At 41.4% G+C, this 20637-nt stretch overlaps 1 protein-coding gene across 6 annotated transcripts; it reads right to left on the bottom strand.

The window, feature by feature from the left end:
* Positions 1-4075: 4075 nt before the first annotated feature.
* On the bottom strand, positions 4076-15824 carry LOC123120014 (uncharacterized). Of its 6 annotated transcripts, none has more exons than XR_006459261.1 (8): positions 15384-15698; positions 14399-14565; positions 13692-14321; positions 13429-13568; positions 13185-13334; positions 13054-13107; positions 4574-4677; positions 4076-4309 (listed from the first exon to the last, which is right to left on the bottom strand). XR_006459261.1 is itself a non-coding variant. In XM_044539999.1 (8 exons), exons 2-8 carry the CDS (start codon positions 14561-14563, stop codon positions 4267-4269), a joined length of 726 nt encoding a protein of 241 aa, XP_044395934.1. In that variant the 5' UTR covers positions 14564-14565; positions 15411-15695; the 3' UTR covers positions 4076-4266. The 6 variants fall into 6 exon arrangements, 4 of the variants coding, with proteins under 4 accessions (XP_044395934.1, XP_044395935.1, XP_044395933.1 ...); XR_006459260.1 differs by having other exon boundaries at positions 15411-15692; XM_044539999.1 differs by having other exon boundaries at positions 13692-13761; positions 15411-15695.
* Positions 15825-20637: the final 4813 nt, after the last annotated feature.

The following is a 20637-nucleotide window of genomic DNA, read 5'->3' as shown; positions in this document are numbered from 1 at the left end:
TGCTGCTGGATCTCCATCAACCTCTCCTTCCCCCTTGCTGGATCAAGAAGGAGGAGACATCGTTGATCCGTACGTGTGTTGAACGCGGAGGTGCCGTCCGTTCGGCAGTCGGTCATCGGTGATTTGGATCACGGCGAGTACGACTCCATTAACCCCGTTCATTAGAACGCTTCCGCTCGCGATCTACAAGGGTATGTAGATGCACTCCTTTCCCCGCGTTGCTAGTATACTCCATAGATGGATCTTGGTGATGCGTAGGAAATTTTTAAAATTCTGCTACGATCCCCAACAGCCTCGCCTTGCTTCGGCGCGCGTCCAGGCTGACGAGGCATGCAGCGCCATGCTGGCTGGCTGGTTGCTGAGCTGGTGCGGTGACAGGGTCTTCACGAAGATCTGCATGCTCCACGCAGGTGCTTGACTAGTTGGCCTAGAAGCTGCATGCCGCCACGCAGGCACTTGCCTAGTTGGCGGGCTGATTGTCGCGTCGGCACGGCCGCGGGGCAGTGAAACGTTAGTGGGGGCGGGCCTAGCCGCGGCCCCATAGATGCCCCCGGCAAGGGTCTTGCCGGGGTCTCGTGGCCGTCCCCGGCAACGATCTTGCTGGGGGTCTTCGTCTGCCCCTGGCAAGGACCTTGTCGGGGGTCTTCGTCTGTCCCCGGCAAGGATCTTGCCGGGGGTCTTCGTCTTCTGGTTCTTATCCAGACTTGCAGGCATTTGGTCTTTACAAAGATCTGCATGCCACCACGCAGGCGCCCCTGAGTCTTGGTCTCGACGTTGTCGATGGTGTCAAAACTCTCAGGCTCATTGGTGGTGGCCTTGCTGGTGTTGGGCAAGTCGCCCCGGCAAGGCTCTTGCTGGGGCTATGTAGGCTGCCCCGGCAAGGGTGTTGCCGGGGGAAATCCCTCTTGCCCCTTTGCTCTTCATGCTTCTGGCTCGAGTACTGCCTTGGCAGTCTCATACCTTTGCTTCTTCTGCTCCGCCAAGCGTGGCCGCAGGTGTGGCTACGACTACCCGTGCACAAGTAAGGGGTACAGAAAGTCCCCTACTTTTGTACACCAACAATAAGTGTTAGACATTTCGATAGCATATTTAACATACTTGTTACGCTATATGAAATATTACTCAAGATTCTGGAAAAATATGTATCATATTTCACATATATGAAATATTGAAATTATATAATTATTGGTGAATTCACAAATTTAAATGTTGCATACTAGTTAAATATTTGTTTTGTGAACACATGTGTGGTTAATATGGTTGTGCAGGTCATTCAAAAGAAGATATTTCTTGTATTAGTGTGTAACAAAACTGTATTGACATAAAATTTTATTTTAACATGACCTTGTTACTAAACTTAACAGAAAGAACATGAACGCATTGAGGTTCTTTTGATAACTTGTATTATTGTAATAATTCATAATTTGCAGTTACACAAAAGGATGGAAGAGGATGTGATCAAGGAGACGGGTGATGTAGCTGTTCTTCTAGATGATTTAAAATAGATAATCTTATCAAAAATGCCGTCCCATCTCGTTGATGTATTCAAGATAATAGCTATTTGCAAAAAGTGGAATAATCTGGTTTGTAACAATGTGTTCAAGAAGCTGTTATTCAAAAGGAAGTAAATGCCGCCATTAATTTGGGTATTCGCCAGAATAGATAATGTTATCAGATTCCTTCCTGTTGGATATAAACCTGGTGTGGAAGGGTTCAACTACTTTGAGAAGCCATTCATGACTCTGAAAGACAAACAAGCATTCCCTAGCTTAAGAATTTTTTATGTCACGCATGGTAAAGTACTTATGCATTCATTTCATGGAGAAATACTTGCTACTTGGGATCCAATGACTGGGGAGATTGTAACTGCAGAAGAACCTGAAGATGAATTGAATAGTCAAGCAAACATTTTATGTGCTGCAAACCATGACCACAAAGCTGGTTGCCACAATTTGCCGTTCAAAATAATATGGATAGCCACTGGTCAAACAAGCACCAAGGTTTATACATCGACTTCTGTTATATCAACTTGGCAATGTTCAATGTATGTTTTAGAAACAATTTCTAGTGTAGAATTTCGGCCAGGAATTATTATTGGTGATATGATGTATTAGTCTTGAAGTTGAAGCATCTATTTAGATTCAATTTGTTTGACGATAGTACGTCCTCAATTGAGATTCCACCAGTATTGGATGCTATGCTTAGGAGGAATGTTCATGTTCTGAGAATTGAAGAGGAGGATGTAGTTATTGCTACATTCATTGCATTTAGAATAATCTTGTGGAAGATACAATATGATACAACTGATGAGATAAGCTGGAATCCTTTTAAGCTCATAGATGTCACGAACATAACCCCAGCTCAAGGCATTGCACATGGATGTTGGACTCCATTCGGAATAATACTTCATATTTATGATGACCGTGATGCAATGATAATTAGGACTGATAGTGGAATATTTGAGTTTAATATGGTCAATGGAATAGCAGAAAAGATGTTTGGAACAGAGATAACCAGAGCAATCTATCCATAGAAGACTTTCTACATTCCAGGTGAATATTATTGAAATTTCATTTCACATGAGGAATGTTTAGAAAAATTAGGTCATATGTGTTATTTTATGCCTATCATCATGCAGACATATATACATCATGATCAGTATAAAACATATATGCTCATATTTAATGCTTATAAATAAGTTCATTTCATTTAACATAACTAATATTTACATGATGGAATGCAGGTGTATCCCATGATGAAGAAGAATAATCATGAAGGAGAATTGCAAGTGCTGAAGTTCAATAACCATCACAGATCTTGAACGAGAAGACATGGAAAGCATTGTGTCAACCTATGCTTAGCTATGTTTACCAAGATATTATGTATTTTGTAATAATTAATACTTCAAATCTTTCCCTCAATTTGTGGTTCTTCTTTGGTTGGACATGTGAAAAGAGGATCTGTGGATCTTATGTCATGCTAATATTAATTATATTAGCTATTTATGATAAATTTATATTTTCTAAATCTGATATTTTTAGCTCATATTTCATCGTAAATTCATTGATATAAAACATAGAAATTAAACATGTGTAAATAATCATTAATTAGAAAATAGATATTCAAATTGTGAAGTGTGGAATTATTTTTCAAAAATTGCTTTATGAAAAAAGTGTACATTTTATTATTTCACAGAAATAATATTATTTTTCACATAAGAATAAAATTTTGGAAAAGTCACATATTACACAGTTGGCAAAACATTTATGAAATATGGAATAGTTCAAAACGTATAACTAGTTTTAAGTATCACATATTACACATATGACATACCATTTTTGAAATATGAAAATTGATTAGAACATTGAAGAAATGAATATATATAAATAATGAAATAGAGAATATCATATGCATGTGTACTTTATGATATGTGATATTTAAAATTTCACATAGTAAGATATATGATTACTTTCACCATTTTGAAAATATTGTTTTGTGCAAAATAATGTTTTTATATAGTATGTTAACTTGATGTGTATTGTGTTATGTGAAACAAATATACACTAAAACACCGATATAATTGTTTATGGTTGTATCCTATATGATTATATAAAAATAGAAAATGTGAAATATGTTTCATGTCATTGGATTTTGTGACATGCTTCGAGAAATAAAATGTGCAATTATGTAATATTCTATAATTTTTTTTATGATCGTAATAACACATGGAACGAACTTGTGAAATATAATATATAGTTGAACTTGTGAAAAATGTATGGTATGTCGTGCATTCATCGTGAAAGTACAGTTCATTTAGTATGTTATGCGTAAAGTTCTATCTAACTAGCATATGTCAAATATTTTTCATGAAATAGGATTAAGGGAAATGAGTTAAGCAGTTGAACGTTTTGCAATTCAATAATATTGTATAAAATATTTCTGATGTAAAAAACACATTTCACACAATTGAGTCAGATTTCACACGTTAATAAAACATAATAGTCAATCGTAAGAACTGATAATGAGAAGACAGAATATTAAAGTACCAGGTATGCTACGCGTTAAAAAAAGATACTAGTAGTACTACCATATTCCATTACATCCAAAAAATAGTCTCACATCTACATCATAAGAAGTTTCATAGAACAACCACTGTTTTCAAAGCAGGATAAATATCAACAGATCATTCTGATGTTGTTTCAGCATCTCCTCTCAATGCTGCTATCTCATGTCTGTCCGGATTAAGATCATTATGAACATGCTTTATCAAGGAATAGCCGATTTCCTTCCCGAATAAATCCATTGATATCTGTACAAAACACAGGTACTTGTTAATATATTTGATAAGATAATTATTCCACATACATCATAAATCAATTGTTTGTGCCTTGCAGTTCCAGACAAGTTCCTTGCCATTGTGGCATTGCAAAACTCTCATAACAAAGTATCCATAGTCTTTCCTATGAATAAGAACATAAATACTCAGTTTGTAATACATTAAATAATGAAAACATGATTAGGGTATGTATAGATTACATCATGAAAACATGAATATACTATGTGTAGTTCTTACATGTTATGCTGAATCTCGTCTGTTTTGTAGTATGTCTTCATTTGTTCAATGTTTTTACTCGAAAAACACTTTGCTTCACTAAATGCCTTCTGGATATTCGAAGTCTACAAAATATTAAATTGGCATTACTTCATTCATCCAAAGAATAAATTATTATTCACGTAAGTTGTTAGGCAAAGGGGATAGTATGCAGAATTGAAAGCTAAGAAATCAGCACAAATTAAATGTAAACGCCATATTTTTCAATAGATTCTTCTAGCTTTCTTCTCCATCCTTGACAATGCTTTTTGAGTCATAAACTTCTAAAGCATTCTAGGTAAAGTTAACCACAACTGCAATCCAGTGGTTATCTTTACAGGTTGGCAAGAAAATCTAAATGCATCAATTTAATATGTTAGGCACATAATTATACTAATTATATGAATATAGCACATAATCATTATAAAATTAAACATATTACTTGTTTAATTTATTTGAGGGAATACTTAGCTAGCCTCTTTGACAAATATTTATGATCACACTTCTTCAAACTCTTAGTCAATTCAATCTGATTTAAAAAGAGGATTTGACATTATATACGAGAAAGATAAAAATAATAATTATGAAATCAGACAAAAACTTAGTATGAATGATTGGTCTAAGATAATATTGGACCGCAAATGCCAATCTCGCATTATAGCATTGGAACAAAGCCACATCATATTGAGGCAGATCTTCCCATTTGGCCGAACAGCTTGCACAAATTCTCTTTCAGAGGCTGATGCAGGACCAATTATAATTTTGTTCCTCCATCTGTCTCCCTTTGATCCTTTCTTGTCATTCTCGTAGCATTGAATTTTTTCATCATAACATGTTCATCATATAATTTGTTAACTTTTGAGGATGGGAGTATCTTGTTCTTTAAAACAAGCTCAGATAAACCTTCAACAATTTCATCTTTCTTCTGGAAGTGTTGAGGTCTTGATTTTGTTGTTGTGTTTACACTACCAACATGCATGAAAGATTCTCCACAAGGGATTGGTTCTTTCAGTGGTAGTATGTTATTAAAATCATTCCTCACAGGTGTTGAACTTGTTTTTTCGCTGTCAATTGAAACCATTTCTTTGTTATCTGTGCTTTCAGAGGAAACTTCATTATCATTGATGTCAGCATCAGAGTTGCTATCTTCTTCTCCTGCATGCTCAGTTGTAACCTACTGTGAATCATTTGGAGTTTTTTGTGATTGAAATTCAGAAAAACTCCAATCCGTCTTTCATTTTCTAAGAATACATCTTGCAAAACTTGAGTTGAAGGATCAGAACGGACTTGTTTTTCTGACTACTCAGTAATTACTTTGCTCATCTCTTTCTGTTTCAGCTTTTTAGGTGAGCTGAGATTAGCAAAAGAATTTCCAATAGAAGGAGCAACAGGCAAGCTCTCAGTGACTTCATCTTTGATATTAGTGTTGTCCTTAACAGCTGCCGACCTTGAAACCGTATTTTCCATAATTGGCTCTGCACTCTTAGAACCTTTGCCTAAAACAAGTTTGAACTTCTTCTTTCTTACTCTGGTCACATTATGTACCAAGTCAGGCTGAACTTCAGAATCCTTGTTTCCAACATTATGTAATGCATTTTCAGTAGTATGCTGATTTGAAGAAGTTCCTCCAATAGATTTAGAAACTTCATCAACACTTGATGAAACATCAACACCATCAGCATCTGAAATGGCAGGTGGGGGCACATCACCTGGGGCGCTGATTTGAAACAATTCCGACGTTACTAGTAAATCTGGAGCCATATCTGTTATCAAGTTATCTTTATTGATTTTTAAGTCTTGTAGTTACATGCTTCCTTGAATAGTGTCTTTCACAACAGTATCTTTGACTACCTCTGCCTCAGGATTAACATCTTCCGGCTCAATGTGATCATGTGTAACCGAATGATGAGCTTCTTCCAAAACATGATTTGAAACATCAATTGAAAGGTGTGACATGCTTACATCTAAAGTTGTTGTGTCTACAAATTTTTTGTCACACCAGTATTAGAAGTATCTGAGTCAACTCCCAGTGGCGGTAATATTTGAGATTCATCGCGGAAAATAGGTAAGGATGACTCATGAGTAACATTGGATGTTCCTTGTGTGTTCTCTTCCGTGGCTGTCGTAAATTGGATGGCGGAATGAATTTCAATTGTTGAGTTGTCTCTAGACTTGATAGTTGTGTCAACTGCTCTGGGAACTTCTGTTTGTTCAATTGTTGATACATTTCTTTCACTCTCTTCTTCAACATTTTTAACTGAATCACTTGGTGGGGGGGTCAATTATTTTTGTAGAAGAGGTAAAAGTAACCTTCATTTGGACTGTGATTGATTTGGACATTTGAGCACAATCAGTTGTACTGGGAACATCATTATTGCTCTTTGATACAAAAACATTTTGGCAGCTATGCGAAGGATTAGGCATGCTTATTCACTACTGGAATCAGGGATTTTGCCGTCTGCCAGTTCTTTGCCATCCGCTAGCAGACGGTAAAGAAGGTCTTTGCCATCAGCTACCAAAAAGCAGACGGCAAACAACTGGCAGACGGCAAAGAAGGTCTTTGCCATCTGTCACTTCTTTGCCGTCTGCTGGCTGACGACAAAGAGAGAGGTGGCCCCCACTAACGAGCCGATTAGAAAAAACTTAACGGCCCCCTCTTTGCCGTCTGCTAGCAGACGACAAAGATAAACAAAGCGGACGGCAAAGGCTTGGCCGACGGCAAAGGCTAACTAACCTAACCTAACTAACGGCCGATCGAGCCCCCCCCCCGCCCGTTACTCCTCTCTATTTCTCTCCCTCTCTCCTACCCGACGCCACGCCACCAGATCCACCCACTGCCGCCCCCGCCACCGCCCCCATCCCCGCTTGCCCCGTCGCCCCACCACCCCGCCGTCCCCACCCCACCCGCCGACAGCCCGTCGCCCCCACCATCCCGCCGCCCCGCGCCGCCCCCGCCCCCGATTGCCCCGTCGCCCCACCACCCCCACCCCACCCGCCGACGCCCCGTCGCTCCACCATCCCGGCGCTCCGGCGCGCCACCACGTCGCCGGCCCACCCGCCCCACTGCCCCGACCGTCCCATTGCTCCGGTGAGTTTTTTTTTCATTTTTTCTGTTTTTTCATTTTTTTGCTGTTTAATTTTTAGTGATAGATTTAGTGCTAGATATGTGTTATATAGTGTTAGTGTTGGAAGAAAAGAAGAAAAGAAGTAGAAGAAAAAGAATATGTAGAAGAAAAGAAGAAGAAGAAGAAGAAGAAGAAGAAAAGAAGTAGAAGAAGTAGAAGAAGAAGAAAAGAAGAAAATAAAAGAAGTAGAAAAAAGATGAAAAAAGAAGAAGAAGAAAAGAAGTAGAAGAAGAAGAAAGGAAGAAAAGAAAAGAAGTAGAAAAAAGATGAAAAAATAAGAAGAAGAAAAGAAGTAGAAGAAGTAGAAGAAGTAGAAGAAGAAGAAAAGAAGAAACGAAAAGAAGTAAAAGAAGTAGAAAAAAGATGAAAGAAGAAGAAGAAAGGAAAGAAGAAGAAGAAGAAGAGAAAGCAAGAAGAAGAAGAAGGATAGAAGGAAACACCCCGACCCCCTGACCCCGACACCACACCCCGACCCCCCTGACCCCGACACCCCGACCCCGACACCACACCCCGACACCCCGACCCCCCTGACCCCGACACCCCTGACCCCCTAACCCCGACACCACACCCCGACACCCCGACCCTGACACCACACCCCGACACCCCGACCCCGACACCACACCCCGACACCCCGACCCCTGACCCCGACACCGACACCACACCCTGACACCCCGACCCCGACACAACACCCCGACCCCCTGACCCCTGACCCCGACACCCCGACCCCGACACCAGACCCGACACCCCGAAACAGCACCCCGACCCCGACACGACACCCCGACCCCCGACACCTCCCGAAAAGGTGCTCTTTGGCTGTCCAGAGGCCGACGGGGTCATATATTTGTGAATTATGAGTTAGGTCATATATTTTTCGATTTTGTTATGAAAAACATCATATATAATTGTGTTGATCGGGTAGATTTAAATGTGCAGTTGTTTCATCGCTGCGAGGTTTGGTGTTCGACGACCTCGCCGTGCGTTTGACGAGCTCTGCCCCTTCGTTCGTGGGTGAGCACAAATGACATGTCCTCCTCCCCCATTAATTATTTGCTCTGTTCCGGTGTTCGTGCTGATGAAACTTGATAGCTAGCTATATATGTGTCTTGAATCATCAGTATGCGTAACCAATATGTGTCTCCCGTTCGAAAGCGTTATAGTTATAAATATGCATGCATTTGCACATTTATAACCTTGATTCTTTCGAATTGTCCAACGCTATCCATGGACAGCCCGAGTATGTGTAGATTGGGTTCATTTTCCCATATGCTTTGCTCCGGATCCGACGCATAAATTTCGTCAGTGCCTCCCCTGTTGTTCTCCAGGTACACATCCTCTCTGTTTATTGCAGAGACGTGTATCAGGAGAACAGCGGGGAGGTGCTGCCGAAATTTTGCGTTGGATCCGGAGCATAGCATGGGAAAAGGAACCCAATCTACACATACTCGGGTGGGATTAGGACCTATCATTACCTATTAGAGTGTAGGTTGCATGGACGTAATAAAATTGACAAAGTAGATCAACTGATGAATATATACATGGTGAATTATATATATATATATATATTTGTTGTGTGTCCAGTAGCTCTGAAAGTCAAGATGAGTGATCGTGCGTGGATGTATACCCATCACACTGGTCAGAACAAATGGAGCGCTGAATGGTTCATAAAAACCAAGGGGACCATTACGTTGTATATCTTCAACAACCTAACAGAAGTGCGGCCGTACATCGAGTAAGTTCTCGGTACATTGTTTCGCAACTTCTATTTCCTTTGAACTGCTCTTATTCCTGGATATTTTATACAGTCGATACGTCGCCATATTCTCGCATGGAGCGGTAATTCAAAAGGATTCCGTTGAAGAGTATGAGCTTCTCGCAAAGCAAGGAGGTGGCTATCCCGGTTTCATCTCTTTGTTCAAACAAACGGTAATTTCTATTAGACCATTTCATTACATTCGCTAATTTCTGCCTAATGCAACAATCCTTTCATATTAAACTTGTAGGCTAATTCAGAGTCTATGGACGCCGAATTGAGACAAGTCGCTAATGGTTTTGACTATAAGGTCCGTTCATTTGACAAATACGACATCAACGGGTATCGCTTTCATACCTATGGCAAAGAGCTATCTATGGCCGACCAAAAGTCTAAAAATTGTTGTGTATCTGCTATCGGCGAAGGAGGTACCGGGTATTATGGGAGAGTTGAAGCAATTTATGAACTTATATTCTATGGTGACAACCCACCGAATGTCGTACTCTTCAAATGTTATTTGTTTCAGCCGAAGGAGACTAGAAGGACTCATGAACATATAGGGCTAGTTGAAATCAAACAAAGCACCCATTTAGATGTTCCTGATGTCTATATTACGGCTCAACAGGCGACCCAAGTATTCTATCTACCGTGGGCCTGCCAAACTAATCCAAATCTGAAAGGTTGGGATGTCGTTTATGAAGTGCCGCCACGTGCTAGACTATCTCCCCCAAAGGAAGAGGATTATGAACCTCACATTAACCCAGACACATATGAAGGAGAATTCTTCCAAGAGACACGTCTTTCCAAAAAGCGTTTCAAGAACCGCTATACTTCACCCCAAAATATTGAAGTAGACAGCGACAGTGAATCCGACATCAACCCAGAGGAGGAACAAGAAGAGCCGGAACAAGAAGAGGTTACTGTTGCGGATGACCTGTCAATGCTTGACCGATTACGTCAAGGTGGCCTTCCACATGTTGATGCCACCGAACCCTATGAGCCCGTCATTGATTATAGTGATGATGATGATTATGCATTTATTGATGATAGTGATCGAGATTATTAGTAGTGTCAGGTATATAATTTTTTTATGTTGTACTTGATGCTGATACACTTAAGTGATATACATATTATTATTCATGTCGGTATTTTTTTATGTTGTACTAATTTCGTTTACTCTTTGTCATGGCAGGTATTGAAAGATGGTGGGCGCTGGTAAGTTTCTTCTAGTGTTTTGCTTAACAAATGCATAAAGACCTAGACTTAGCCTTATTTCCTCCAATATGCTTACCACAATGACCTAGAGTTAGCTTCTTTTCCTCTAAAATGACTTAATAAGCTTACTGACCTCCAAAACCATCCATTTTACCTAAGTTAGCTCTAAAACGATCTATACTTAGCTTTGTTTCCTCCAAAATGACCTAAGTTAGCTCTAGTATGCTTAGTTAACTAGGTTTGCTCAATAATGACATGTACTTAGCTTACTTATGTCAAAAATGGCATAATTAGCTTAGTTAGCTCATAAACAATCCATTTTACCTAAGTTAGCTCTAAAATGACCCATTATACCTTAGTTAGCTCATAAATGATCCATTTGACCCAAGTTAGCTCTAAAATGACCCATTTTACCTAGACTAACTCCAAAATGATCCATTTTACCTATGTTAGCTCTAAAATGACCCATTTTACCTAGGTTACCTCCAAAATGACCCATCTTACCTAGGTTAGCTCCAAAATGATGCATTTTACCCAAGTTAGCTCTAAAATGACCCATTTTACCTAGATTAGCTCATAAACGATCCATTTCACCTAGGTTAGCTCACAAACGATCCATTTTACCTAGTTTAGCTCCAAAATGACCCATCACACCTGGTTAGCTCTAGAATGATGCATTTTTACCAAAGTTAGCTCATAAACGATCTATTTCACCTAGGTTAGCTCATAAACGATCCATTTCACCTAACTTAGCTCAAAAACGATCCATTTCACCTAGGTTAGCTCCAAAATGACCCATCTTACCTAGGTTAGCTCTAAAATGATGCATTATACCTAAGTTAGCTCATAAACGATCTATTTCACCTAGGATAGCTCATAAACGATCCATTTCAACTAAGTTAGCTCATAAATGATCCATTTCACCTAAGTTAGCTCATAAATGGCATATACTTCTTCTTCTAGTCACCTTTTCTAACTTTCTTATTTGCCTTTTTGCAGATTTCATTCACTTCACGGAAGCTAGCTTGCTATGATGGAGTGCTTGTTTTTTCTTTCATTCTCCTCTAGTATTCTTCTAGCTTGCTATGATGGAACTTGCTATCTTGATGAAACTTTGCATTGTAATATGTATGGATGGAACAATGTGTATGTGCAACTTGCTATGTATGAATGGATGGAACTATATATGTATGCACGATGAAACTTATGTGCTGGATATGTCATATGTTTGCTGTTAAATAGCCCTGTGAAATATATATATATATGTCATATATTTGCTGTGAAAATTGCTGGATTAAAAAAACAGAAAAAAGAGGCACCTTTGCCATCAGCGGCTGATGGCAAAGGCGCCTTTGCCGTCCGCCGCGGACGGCAAAGAAGCCACGCGGCGGCCACCTGTGTTCCCTGGGAGCTGACCCATTTGGTCAGTTTGCCTACAGCGGCGGACGGCAAAGGCTTTGCCTACAGTGGCAGACGGCAAAGACTTGTCCCGCAGTGACAGCCAACTGACGCCATTCGGCGGACGGCAAAGGCCGGATGCTCTTTGCCGTCAGCGGCGGACGACAAAGGCTGCCGTTAGCCGCCTAACGGACTAATAGCACATTTATTGCCGTCGGCTTTCTTTGCCGTCCGCCGCTGATGGCAAAGGCCCCTTTGCCGTCCGCTTCAAAAAGCAGATGGCAAAGAAGCTCTTTACCGTAGCCTACTTTGCCGGAGCCTTTTGCCGTCCGCGGCAGACGGCAAAGTAGCTGATTCCTGTAGTGATTGATGTAGTTACTTCATTAGCTTGAAGACTCTTTTCTGAAGCTGTTTTCCTCTTTATTTTTTGATAACCTTTTTGTTCTTCTTTGCTTGACCTGGTTGAAAATCATCCATTTTGACTCCCTCGTTCTGAGAAACAATACTAGCCATTGCAGTAGCTGCCGCCACAATTTGAAGAGTTTCATGCAACGGGCTTTTTGAAGAAGTATCTAAAGTACTCTTACTACTGAGCCGGATTGTTTGATTTATCGACAATTACTTGCTCAGTTTCTTCTGCAGCATCAATCAACTTTGAAGAGTTTGGACAAAGAGAAGATACCGACTGATTAATTTCCATATGTTGATCAGATTCAGATGAGTCTGCATCTTTGCCGGTAGACTTCTCAACTCTTTCAAATGGAAACTTGACTTCTTTCTCAACATTGTTTTGTGGTGTTTCATCACCTTAGATTTCTCAACAGTATATCGTTGATTGATTGCGTCAAGCTCATTTATTAAATTTACCAGCTTATATAGGTAATATCTAAAATATGAGTTTCATATATTAAATAGCTGCAGTAGTTAAAAATGTAGAAGCTTCTTTCTCAAGTTTGTTCAATCATTTTTCTCACCTCTTGCTCATTGGTGGTACTTCTCCGTCGTTTGGAAGACCTACCGGTACATCTCTGCATGAATTTAAAATAAATTAGCATATTTATGAACTAGAGTCAAGATGTACTGATTATCAATATTTGTTGTTTACCTCACTGTGTGAAGCAATGCGCACGCGTCTTCTAGAAGTATGACCTTCATCTTGTTGGGTAGAAACTTCCTGATCATTTGAATCACTTTCTTCTTGTTCGGAAACATTGTTAGGTTCAACTAAAGGATATTTTGACAACTTTTCTTCATCCTTCAAAATGGAAAATATAATTATGCATAGAATGACTGAGGCATGAATATTTTTTTAATCATGCTTTAATAAATAATGTAAGCAATAAGCATACCAGAATTGACTCAAAGAGTTGTTCATCGTCTCGACCTCTCTTATGACAAGTGAACTCCAATTCATCAATTATATCATTCATAAGGAACTTAACACGAGGTGTTCCAGCCGGTACATTGATAATTGACTGCTTAACCAGATCTACATACATTACATGGGACATGTATATGGTTGGATTAATAACTTGACATTGATTGGAAACAATTTGAGCAATATCATAGATAATAGTAGGTTATTAAAATTTAACGAAAATTGTGTACTCACAATAAGGATGTGTAGACAGCCTTGAAGGTTGATGTTCCTGAATTTCTTTGTCCTGGTGTCTTTGATATCTCTAATTAAATAATTAACAACAAAAGTGCACCAATTCATTAAAGAAACCTTTGACATATCTTCCAAATCACCTAGCAAATAACTTCTCTTGACATTGTGGCATGTAGTTGGTGCCAAATATACACATAATATGATCTCCATAGAAGAAAGGCAAAACTTTTATTTGTCTTCTAGATTCTTGTATGTTATCAATTCTTTTTCTTCTTCCGCCAAAGTTTGTCCTCTTCCAGCTTTCTCTGACCTGAATTTCTCTAGTTTTGTAAACGCCTCATATCTAGGATTTCTAGTAGGAGGCATTGGAACATCTAAATTCCCAGATGGAAACTTCAGAATATTCTCGACGGCATCCAAGATAGATATTTTCCTGTTTCTTAATACCAAAGACTTGCTTTTACAGTCAACCCTTTTGACAAGCCATAGCAACAACCGACGAGGTAATTTATGTGGAGGCATATCAGTAACAGACTGGAATCCCATTTCTTGAACCCATTGTAGTTGCCTTGGAGTTAATTTGTTTATAAGTTCTGCAAGTCTGTGAGGGCTACATTTCCAATTGATGCTCTACATTTAAATATGGACGATAAATCTGTAAGAAACTAAAAAACATATATATGCTTAAGACAAAGAAATATCAGTACATGAACTACATCCTTCCTATTGGCCCTCTTAATCTTCTTTGGAGAAGTTCTTTTGCTGTTAGTAGTGCTTTTGGATCTAGAAGAAACATCATCATCACTGGATGCATCGCTAGAAAGTTCAGACTGGATTTGTTTTCTTGATCTTGGCGATTTTCTAGGCTCCATATCTGCATCCATAGAAATTTAAGCGATAAAGATTCTGAAAATTTTATATAGTACTGAGAAAATCATTCCTTGCATATAAAAATGTTGATAACAAATTGAATACAAGAAATGTAAAGATGTGGGAAGTGTACAAGTGGAAAGTGTAATGACAAAATAATTCCTTACATAAAAATGTGAAAAACAATCCTTACTTTGAACAACAGAATGTAAATAATAAATCTCACATTTGAGACACATATGCAAGATCACATTTCATATTTAGCAAACATTAAACATGTGCCGCTAAACAATTTCTCAATCAAGGTTTGCTTTTACTACTCTATACTTCACTTTTAACATTGCAAGTTACATAGAGAAGTTAAAATTTGCTTTTCCTACTCTATACTTCACTTTTCCTACTCTATAATTCATATTAGCAGGCATTAAAAGTACAAAAATCTGTACTTCACTTTTATCATTAAACATAATATGTTAAAAATTTCACATTTCACATTTTGAATCATTAGAAAAGTGCGGCAAAAAATTCAACTAGGTTCATCAATAAAATTTTCACATTTCACGTAACAGAATTGATGAAATGTGCGAATCTATCAGTTTTGGTATAGGGTTCAAATATAGCTACAGCTACAACAATTATTGTTTTCAAGATTCACATAAACATATTAGGTTAATAACCAGTAATATACCTACAAATCCATCTTACAATCTAAATGATGAAGGTTAGTTAGAAGGTCCAGTCAAGATTGCAGCTTTGGGATTACAAGGGGCAAGATTTCCGCATGAACAAAAAGCAAAACAAGATGAAAGAAATATAACAAACGTGGAGCTAGATTTGTCGGAAATCCACCCGCTCCGCCAGATGGAAGAAATAGACCAACTCCGCCAGGACTCAAGAACTTCGATTCAGCTTCAATCCATATTTGTAGAAAGGAGCGACTTCAGCAAGAGGGTAGACCGCATTGACTGAGCCGAGAAGAATGGACAGCGTGGTGAGGCTCAACGAAGAAGGCCGACGGAAGAGAAAGGGCAAGGGGGGAGTGGGAGGAGGGGTCAAGGTTACCGGGGCACAGTAAATGTAAACCTGACGTAAAGTGGTTGGTGGGGTGTGGCCGGTTTTTCTGACATATTGCAAATACGTGCGGATTGCAAACACAATACAACACCTATACATGACAGTGGGCCAGCACAAACACGGATCGCAGCGCAGAACGACCGGTGTAGGATCCACCGGTACATCACGGAAACGCTCAAAATGACTTTCCCGGTGCTCTGATGAGAACGACACCGCCGTGATGCACAGGATGTGCATGCGTCGTCTTGCTGGTTTGTGTCGTCCCGACGATGATCAACATAGACGAAATCATCTTGCCAAACTCGTATATGCCATTTGGATGACACACATGCTGCTGTGTGTAGCCACGTCACCATGCGCTTGTTGTATCGCGCCGCCGTCATCGTCCTGTTGGCCGTACCACGAGAGGTCCGCAAGCCGTCGTTGTGGCCACGGCCATGGCCGTGTCACGCGAGATACTAGTGAGCCGCTGGCAGTATGCTAGTCGCCGTGTGTGCACTGTAGCACAGCCGTGAGGGCCCGTCGAGCGGACACGTGCTTCTCGCCATGGCCAGGGCCCTGCTGGTCATCGTCGGTTGAACCGCGCGCAACGCGAGCCACCGGGTCTTCCTGCCTGCGCTTGCTGGCTCATGTGCACGCACCACACATGGCCACCACGCTGGCCTGCCCGTGCCCACGTCTTCCCGCTGCTACGGCGCCTCGAGCGCTCGCTCGTTGGCCACTGTGTTGTGCGTGGGCACGCTGGCTGACTAGGTCACCGCAGAGCCTGCCACTGTCGTACCACGTCGAGGCTGCGCCGGATGCGCGAGCCTCGCGGGATGGTCGGCACACCCAGCCGCAGCGCGCACACACCCATCGGCGCACCGATGGCCACGCGCCCTCCCGGCGTCGTTCGTGCTGAGCTGCGCGTTCCCGCACTCCGTCGTTCCCTCGTGGCCGAGCGTCACCCGTTGCGCGAGCTGGCCGCCGCGCGAGCCGTGCTGGCCGTTGACCCCGATTCGCCCGGCGTGTAAACCGGTGCCGCCGCCAGAGTTCGGGCGGCTAGAAAAACCTAGTCGTCGCCCCCTCGGCCCACAGGCGTTCTTGTACCCAAATTCTTCAAAGTGCACGCGCACTTTTAAGATGAAACGAGCGGCCTCGCTTTCAGACTATCCACAGTGGGAGTAACATAGATAGCAACATTATACATATCTGGATAAAATAGATGATATGGCAAGCAATAAATAAAGAAATGGAGAAAAATGGTAAATAGTTACTAGTAGTATGAATAACATCACACATATCAAGACTAGTAACATGTGCATGTTACTAATCTATGTTACTACCCATTGTGGCCAGTCTCACAACGCATGCATGTGTTAATTTATGTGTCTGCTAGTGCATGTACGCTGGCATTAAATACGTTCACATTGCTCGTTTAGTTTGAGAAAGACAGATCCATTTGCATTTATTTCGGGTTTTTAAAAATTTAAAAAGCTACATCTTCCAAACCGCGCGTCGGAATTGAAATCCGTTTTGACCATTGGAATCCCCGCGACGAGATCTTTGAAACTAGATCCCGCATTGGTATGTTTCGACAAATTTTTTCAATTCCAACTTTGGGGCTATATGGTGCAACTTTAGTACTGCATGGTGCTGAAGAAAATATGCCCTAGAGGCAATAATAAAGTATTATTTATTTCCTTATATCATGATAAATGTTTATTATTCATGCTAGAATTGTATTAACCGGAAACATAATACATGTGTGAATACATAGACAAACAGTGTGTCACTAGTATATATGCCTCTACTTGACTAGCTCGTTAATCAAAGATGGTTATGTTTCCTAGCCATAGACATGAGTTGTCATTTGATTAACGGGATCACCTCATTAGGAGAATGACGTGATTGACTTGACCCATTCCGTTAGCTTAGCACCCGATCGTTTAGTATGTTGCTATTGCTTTCTTCATGACTTATACATGTTCCTATGACTATGAGATTATGCAACTCCCGTTTACCGGAGGAACACTTTGTGTGCTACCAAACGTCACAACGTAAATGAGTGATTATAAAGGTGCTCTACAGGTGTCTCCAAAGGTACTTGTTGGGTTGGCGTATTTCGAGATTAGGATTTTTCACTCCGATTGTCGGAGAGGTATCTCTGGGCCCACTCGGTAATGCACATCACTATAAGCCTTGCAAGCATTGTGACTAATGAGTTAGTTGCGGGATGATGTATTACGGAACGAGTAAAGAGACTTGCCGGTAACGAGATTGAACTAGGTATCGAGATACCGACGATCGAATCTCGGGCAAGTAACATATCGATGGCAAAGGGAACAACGTATGTTGTTATGCGGTCTGACCGATAAAGATCTTCGTAGAATATGTAGGAACCAATATGAGCATCCAGGTTCCGCTATTGGTTATTGACCGGAGAGGTGTCTCAGTCATGTCTACATAGTTCTCGAACCCGTAGGGTCCGCACGCTTAACGTTACGATGACAGTTTTATTATGAGTTTATATGTTTTGATGTACCGAAGGTTGTTCGGAGTCCCGGATGTGATCACGGACATGACGAGGAATCTCGAAATGGTCGAGACATAAAGATCGATATATTGGACGACTATATTCGGACACCGGAAGTGTTCCGGAGAAGTTTCGGATAAAACCGGAGTGCCGGAGGGGTTACCGGAACCCCCCGGGGAAGTATTGGGCCTTAGTGGGCCTGAGGGGAGAGAGAGGGCAGCAGCCAGGAGGTGGCGCGCCCCCTCCCATAAGGAGTCCTAATTGGACTAGGGGAAGGCGGCGCAGCCCCTCTTTCCCTCTCCCTCTCCCTCTCTTTCCTTCCCCCCCCTCTCTTCCTAGTTGGACTAGGAAAGGGGAGTCCTACTCCTACTAGGAGGAGGACTCCCCCACTCTCCTTGGCGCGCCCAAGGCAGCCGGCCTCCCCCTTGCTCCTTTATATACGGGGCAGGGGGCACCTCTACACACAATTGATATACGATATTTTAGCCGTGTGCGGTGCCCCCCTCCACCATATTACACCTCGATAATATCGTTGCGGAGCTTAGGCGAAGCCCTGCGTCGGTAGAACATCATCATCGTCACCACGCCGTCGTGCTGACGAAACTCTCCCTCAACACTCGGCTGGATCGGAGTTCGAGGGACGTCATCGAGCTGAACGTGTGCTGAACTCGGAGGTGCCGTGCGTTCGGTACTTGATCGGTCGGATCGTGAAGACGTACGACTACATCAACCGCGTTGTGATAACGCTTCCGCTTTCGGTCTACGAGGGTACGTGGACAACACTCTCCCCTCTCGTTGCTATGCATCACCATGATCTTGCGTGAGCATAGGAAATTTTTTGAAATTACTACGTTCCCCAACAGTGGTATCAGAGCCTGGTTTTATGCGTTGATGCTATGCACGAGTAGAACACAAGTGAGTTGTGGGCGATATAAGTCATAATGCTTACCAGCATGTCATACTTTGGTTCAGCGGTATTGTGAGATGAAGCGGCCCGGACCGACATTACGCGTACGCTTACGCGAGACTGGTTTCACCGTTGGGAGCACTCGTTGCTTAAAGGTGACTGGCGGGTGTCTGTCTCTCTCACTTTAGTTGAACCGAGTGTGGCTACGCCCGGTCCTTGCAAAGCTTAAAACAACACCAACTTGACAAACTATCGTTGTGGTTTTGATGCGTAGGTAAGAACGGTTCTTGCTAAGCCCGTAGCAGCCACGTAAAACTTGCAACAACAAAGTAGAGGACGTCTAAATTGTTTTTGCAGGGCATGGTGTGATGTGATATGGTCAAGACATGATGCTATATTTATTGTGTGAGATGATCATGTTTTGTAACCGAGTTATCGGCAACTGGCAGGAGCCATATGGTTGTCGCTTTATTGTATGCAATGCAATCGCCATGTAATTGTTTTACTTTATCACTAAGCGGTAGCGATGGTCGTAAAAGCAATAAGTTGGCGAGACGACAACGATACTACGATGGAGATCAAGGTGTCGCGCCGGTGACGATGGTGATCATGACGGTGCTTTGGAGATGGAGATCACAAACACGGTGCTTCGGAGATGGAGATCACAAGCACAAGATGATGATGGCCATATCATATCACTTATATTGATTGCATGTGATGTTAATCTTTTATGCATCTTATCTTGCTTTGATTGACGGTAGCATTATAAGATGATCTCTCACTAAAATTTCAAGATAAAAGTGTTCTCCCTGAGTATGCACCGTTGCGAAAGTTCTTCGTGCTGAGACACCACGTGATGATCGGGTGTGATAGGCTCTACGTTCAAATACAACGGGTGCAAAACAGTTTCACACGCGGAATACTCAGGTTAAACTTGATGAACCTAGCATATGCAGATATGGCCTCGGAACACAGAGACCGAAAGGTCGAGCGTGAATCATATAGTAGATATGATCAACATAGTGATGTTCACCATTGAAACTACTCCATCTCACGTGATGATCGGACATGGTTTAGTTGATTTGGATCACGTAATCACTTAGATGATTAGAGGGATGTCTATCTAAGTGGGAGTTCTTAAGTAATATGATTAATTGAACTTGAATTTATCATGAACTTAGTACCTGATAGTATCTTGCTTGTCTATGTTAATTGTAGATAAATGGCCCGTGTTGTTGTTCCGTTGAATTTTAATGCGTTCCTTGAGAAAGCAAAGTTGAAAGATGATGGTAGCAATTACACGGACTGGGTCCATAACTTGAGGGTTATCCTCATTGCTGCACAGAAGAATTACGTCCTAGAAGCACCGCTAGGTGCCAGGCCTCCTGCAAGAGCAACGCCAGAAGTTATGAATGTCTGGCAGAGCAAAGCTGATGACTACTCGATAGTTCAGCGTGCCATGCTTTACGGCTTAGAACCGGGTCTTCAACGACGTTTTGAACGTCATGGAGCATATGAGATGTTCCAGGAGTTGAAGTTAATATTTCAAGCAAATGCCCGGATTGAGAGATATGAAGTCT

This window comes from Triticum aestivum, chromosome 5D (genome assembly GCF_018294505.1).
Source record: "Triticum aestivum cultivar Chinese Spring chromosome 5D, IWGSC CS RefSeq v2.1, whole genome shotgun sequence".
NCBI lineage: Eukaryota > Viridiplantae > Streptophyta > Magnoliopsida > Poales > Poaceae > Triticum > Triticum aestivum.
Note: the sequence above shows the minus strand (reverse complement) of the source record. Positions and strands in the feature narration are given on the sequence as shown.

What these genes read in the sequence shown, in the direction of transcription:
- LOC123120014 (XM_044539998.1), bottom strand. Translation starts at nt 14,563, where the DNA reads ATGGAGCCTAGAAAATCGCCAAGATCAAGAAAACAAATCCAGTCTGAA. An exon ending in GCTGTCTACACATCCTTATT is followed by an intron (nt 13,569 to 13,691) that starts GTGAGTACACAA and finishes TAATGTATGTAG; the next exon opens with ATCTGGTTAAGCAGTCAATT. An exon ending in GACGAGATTCAGCATAACAT is followed by an intron (nt 4,461 to 4,573) that starts GTAAGAACTACA and finishes TCTTATTCATAG; the next exon opens with GAAAGACTATGGATACTTTG.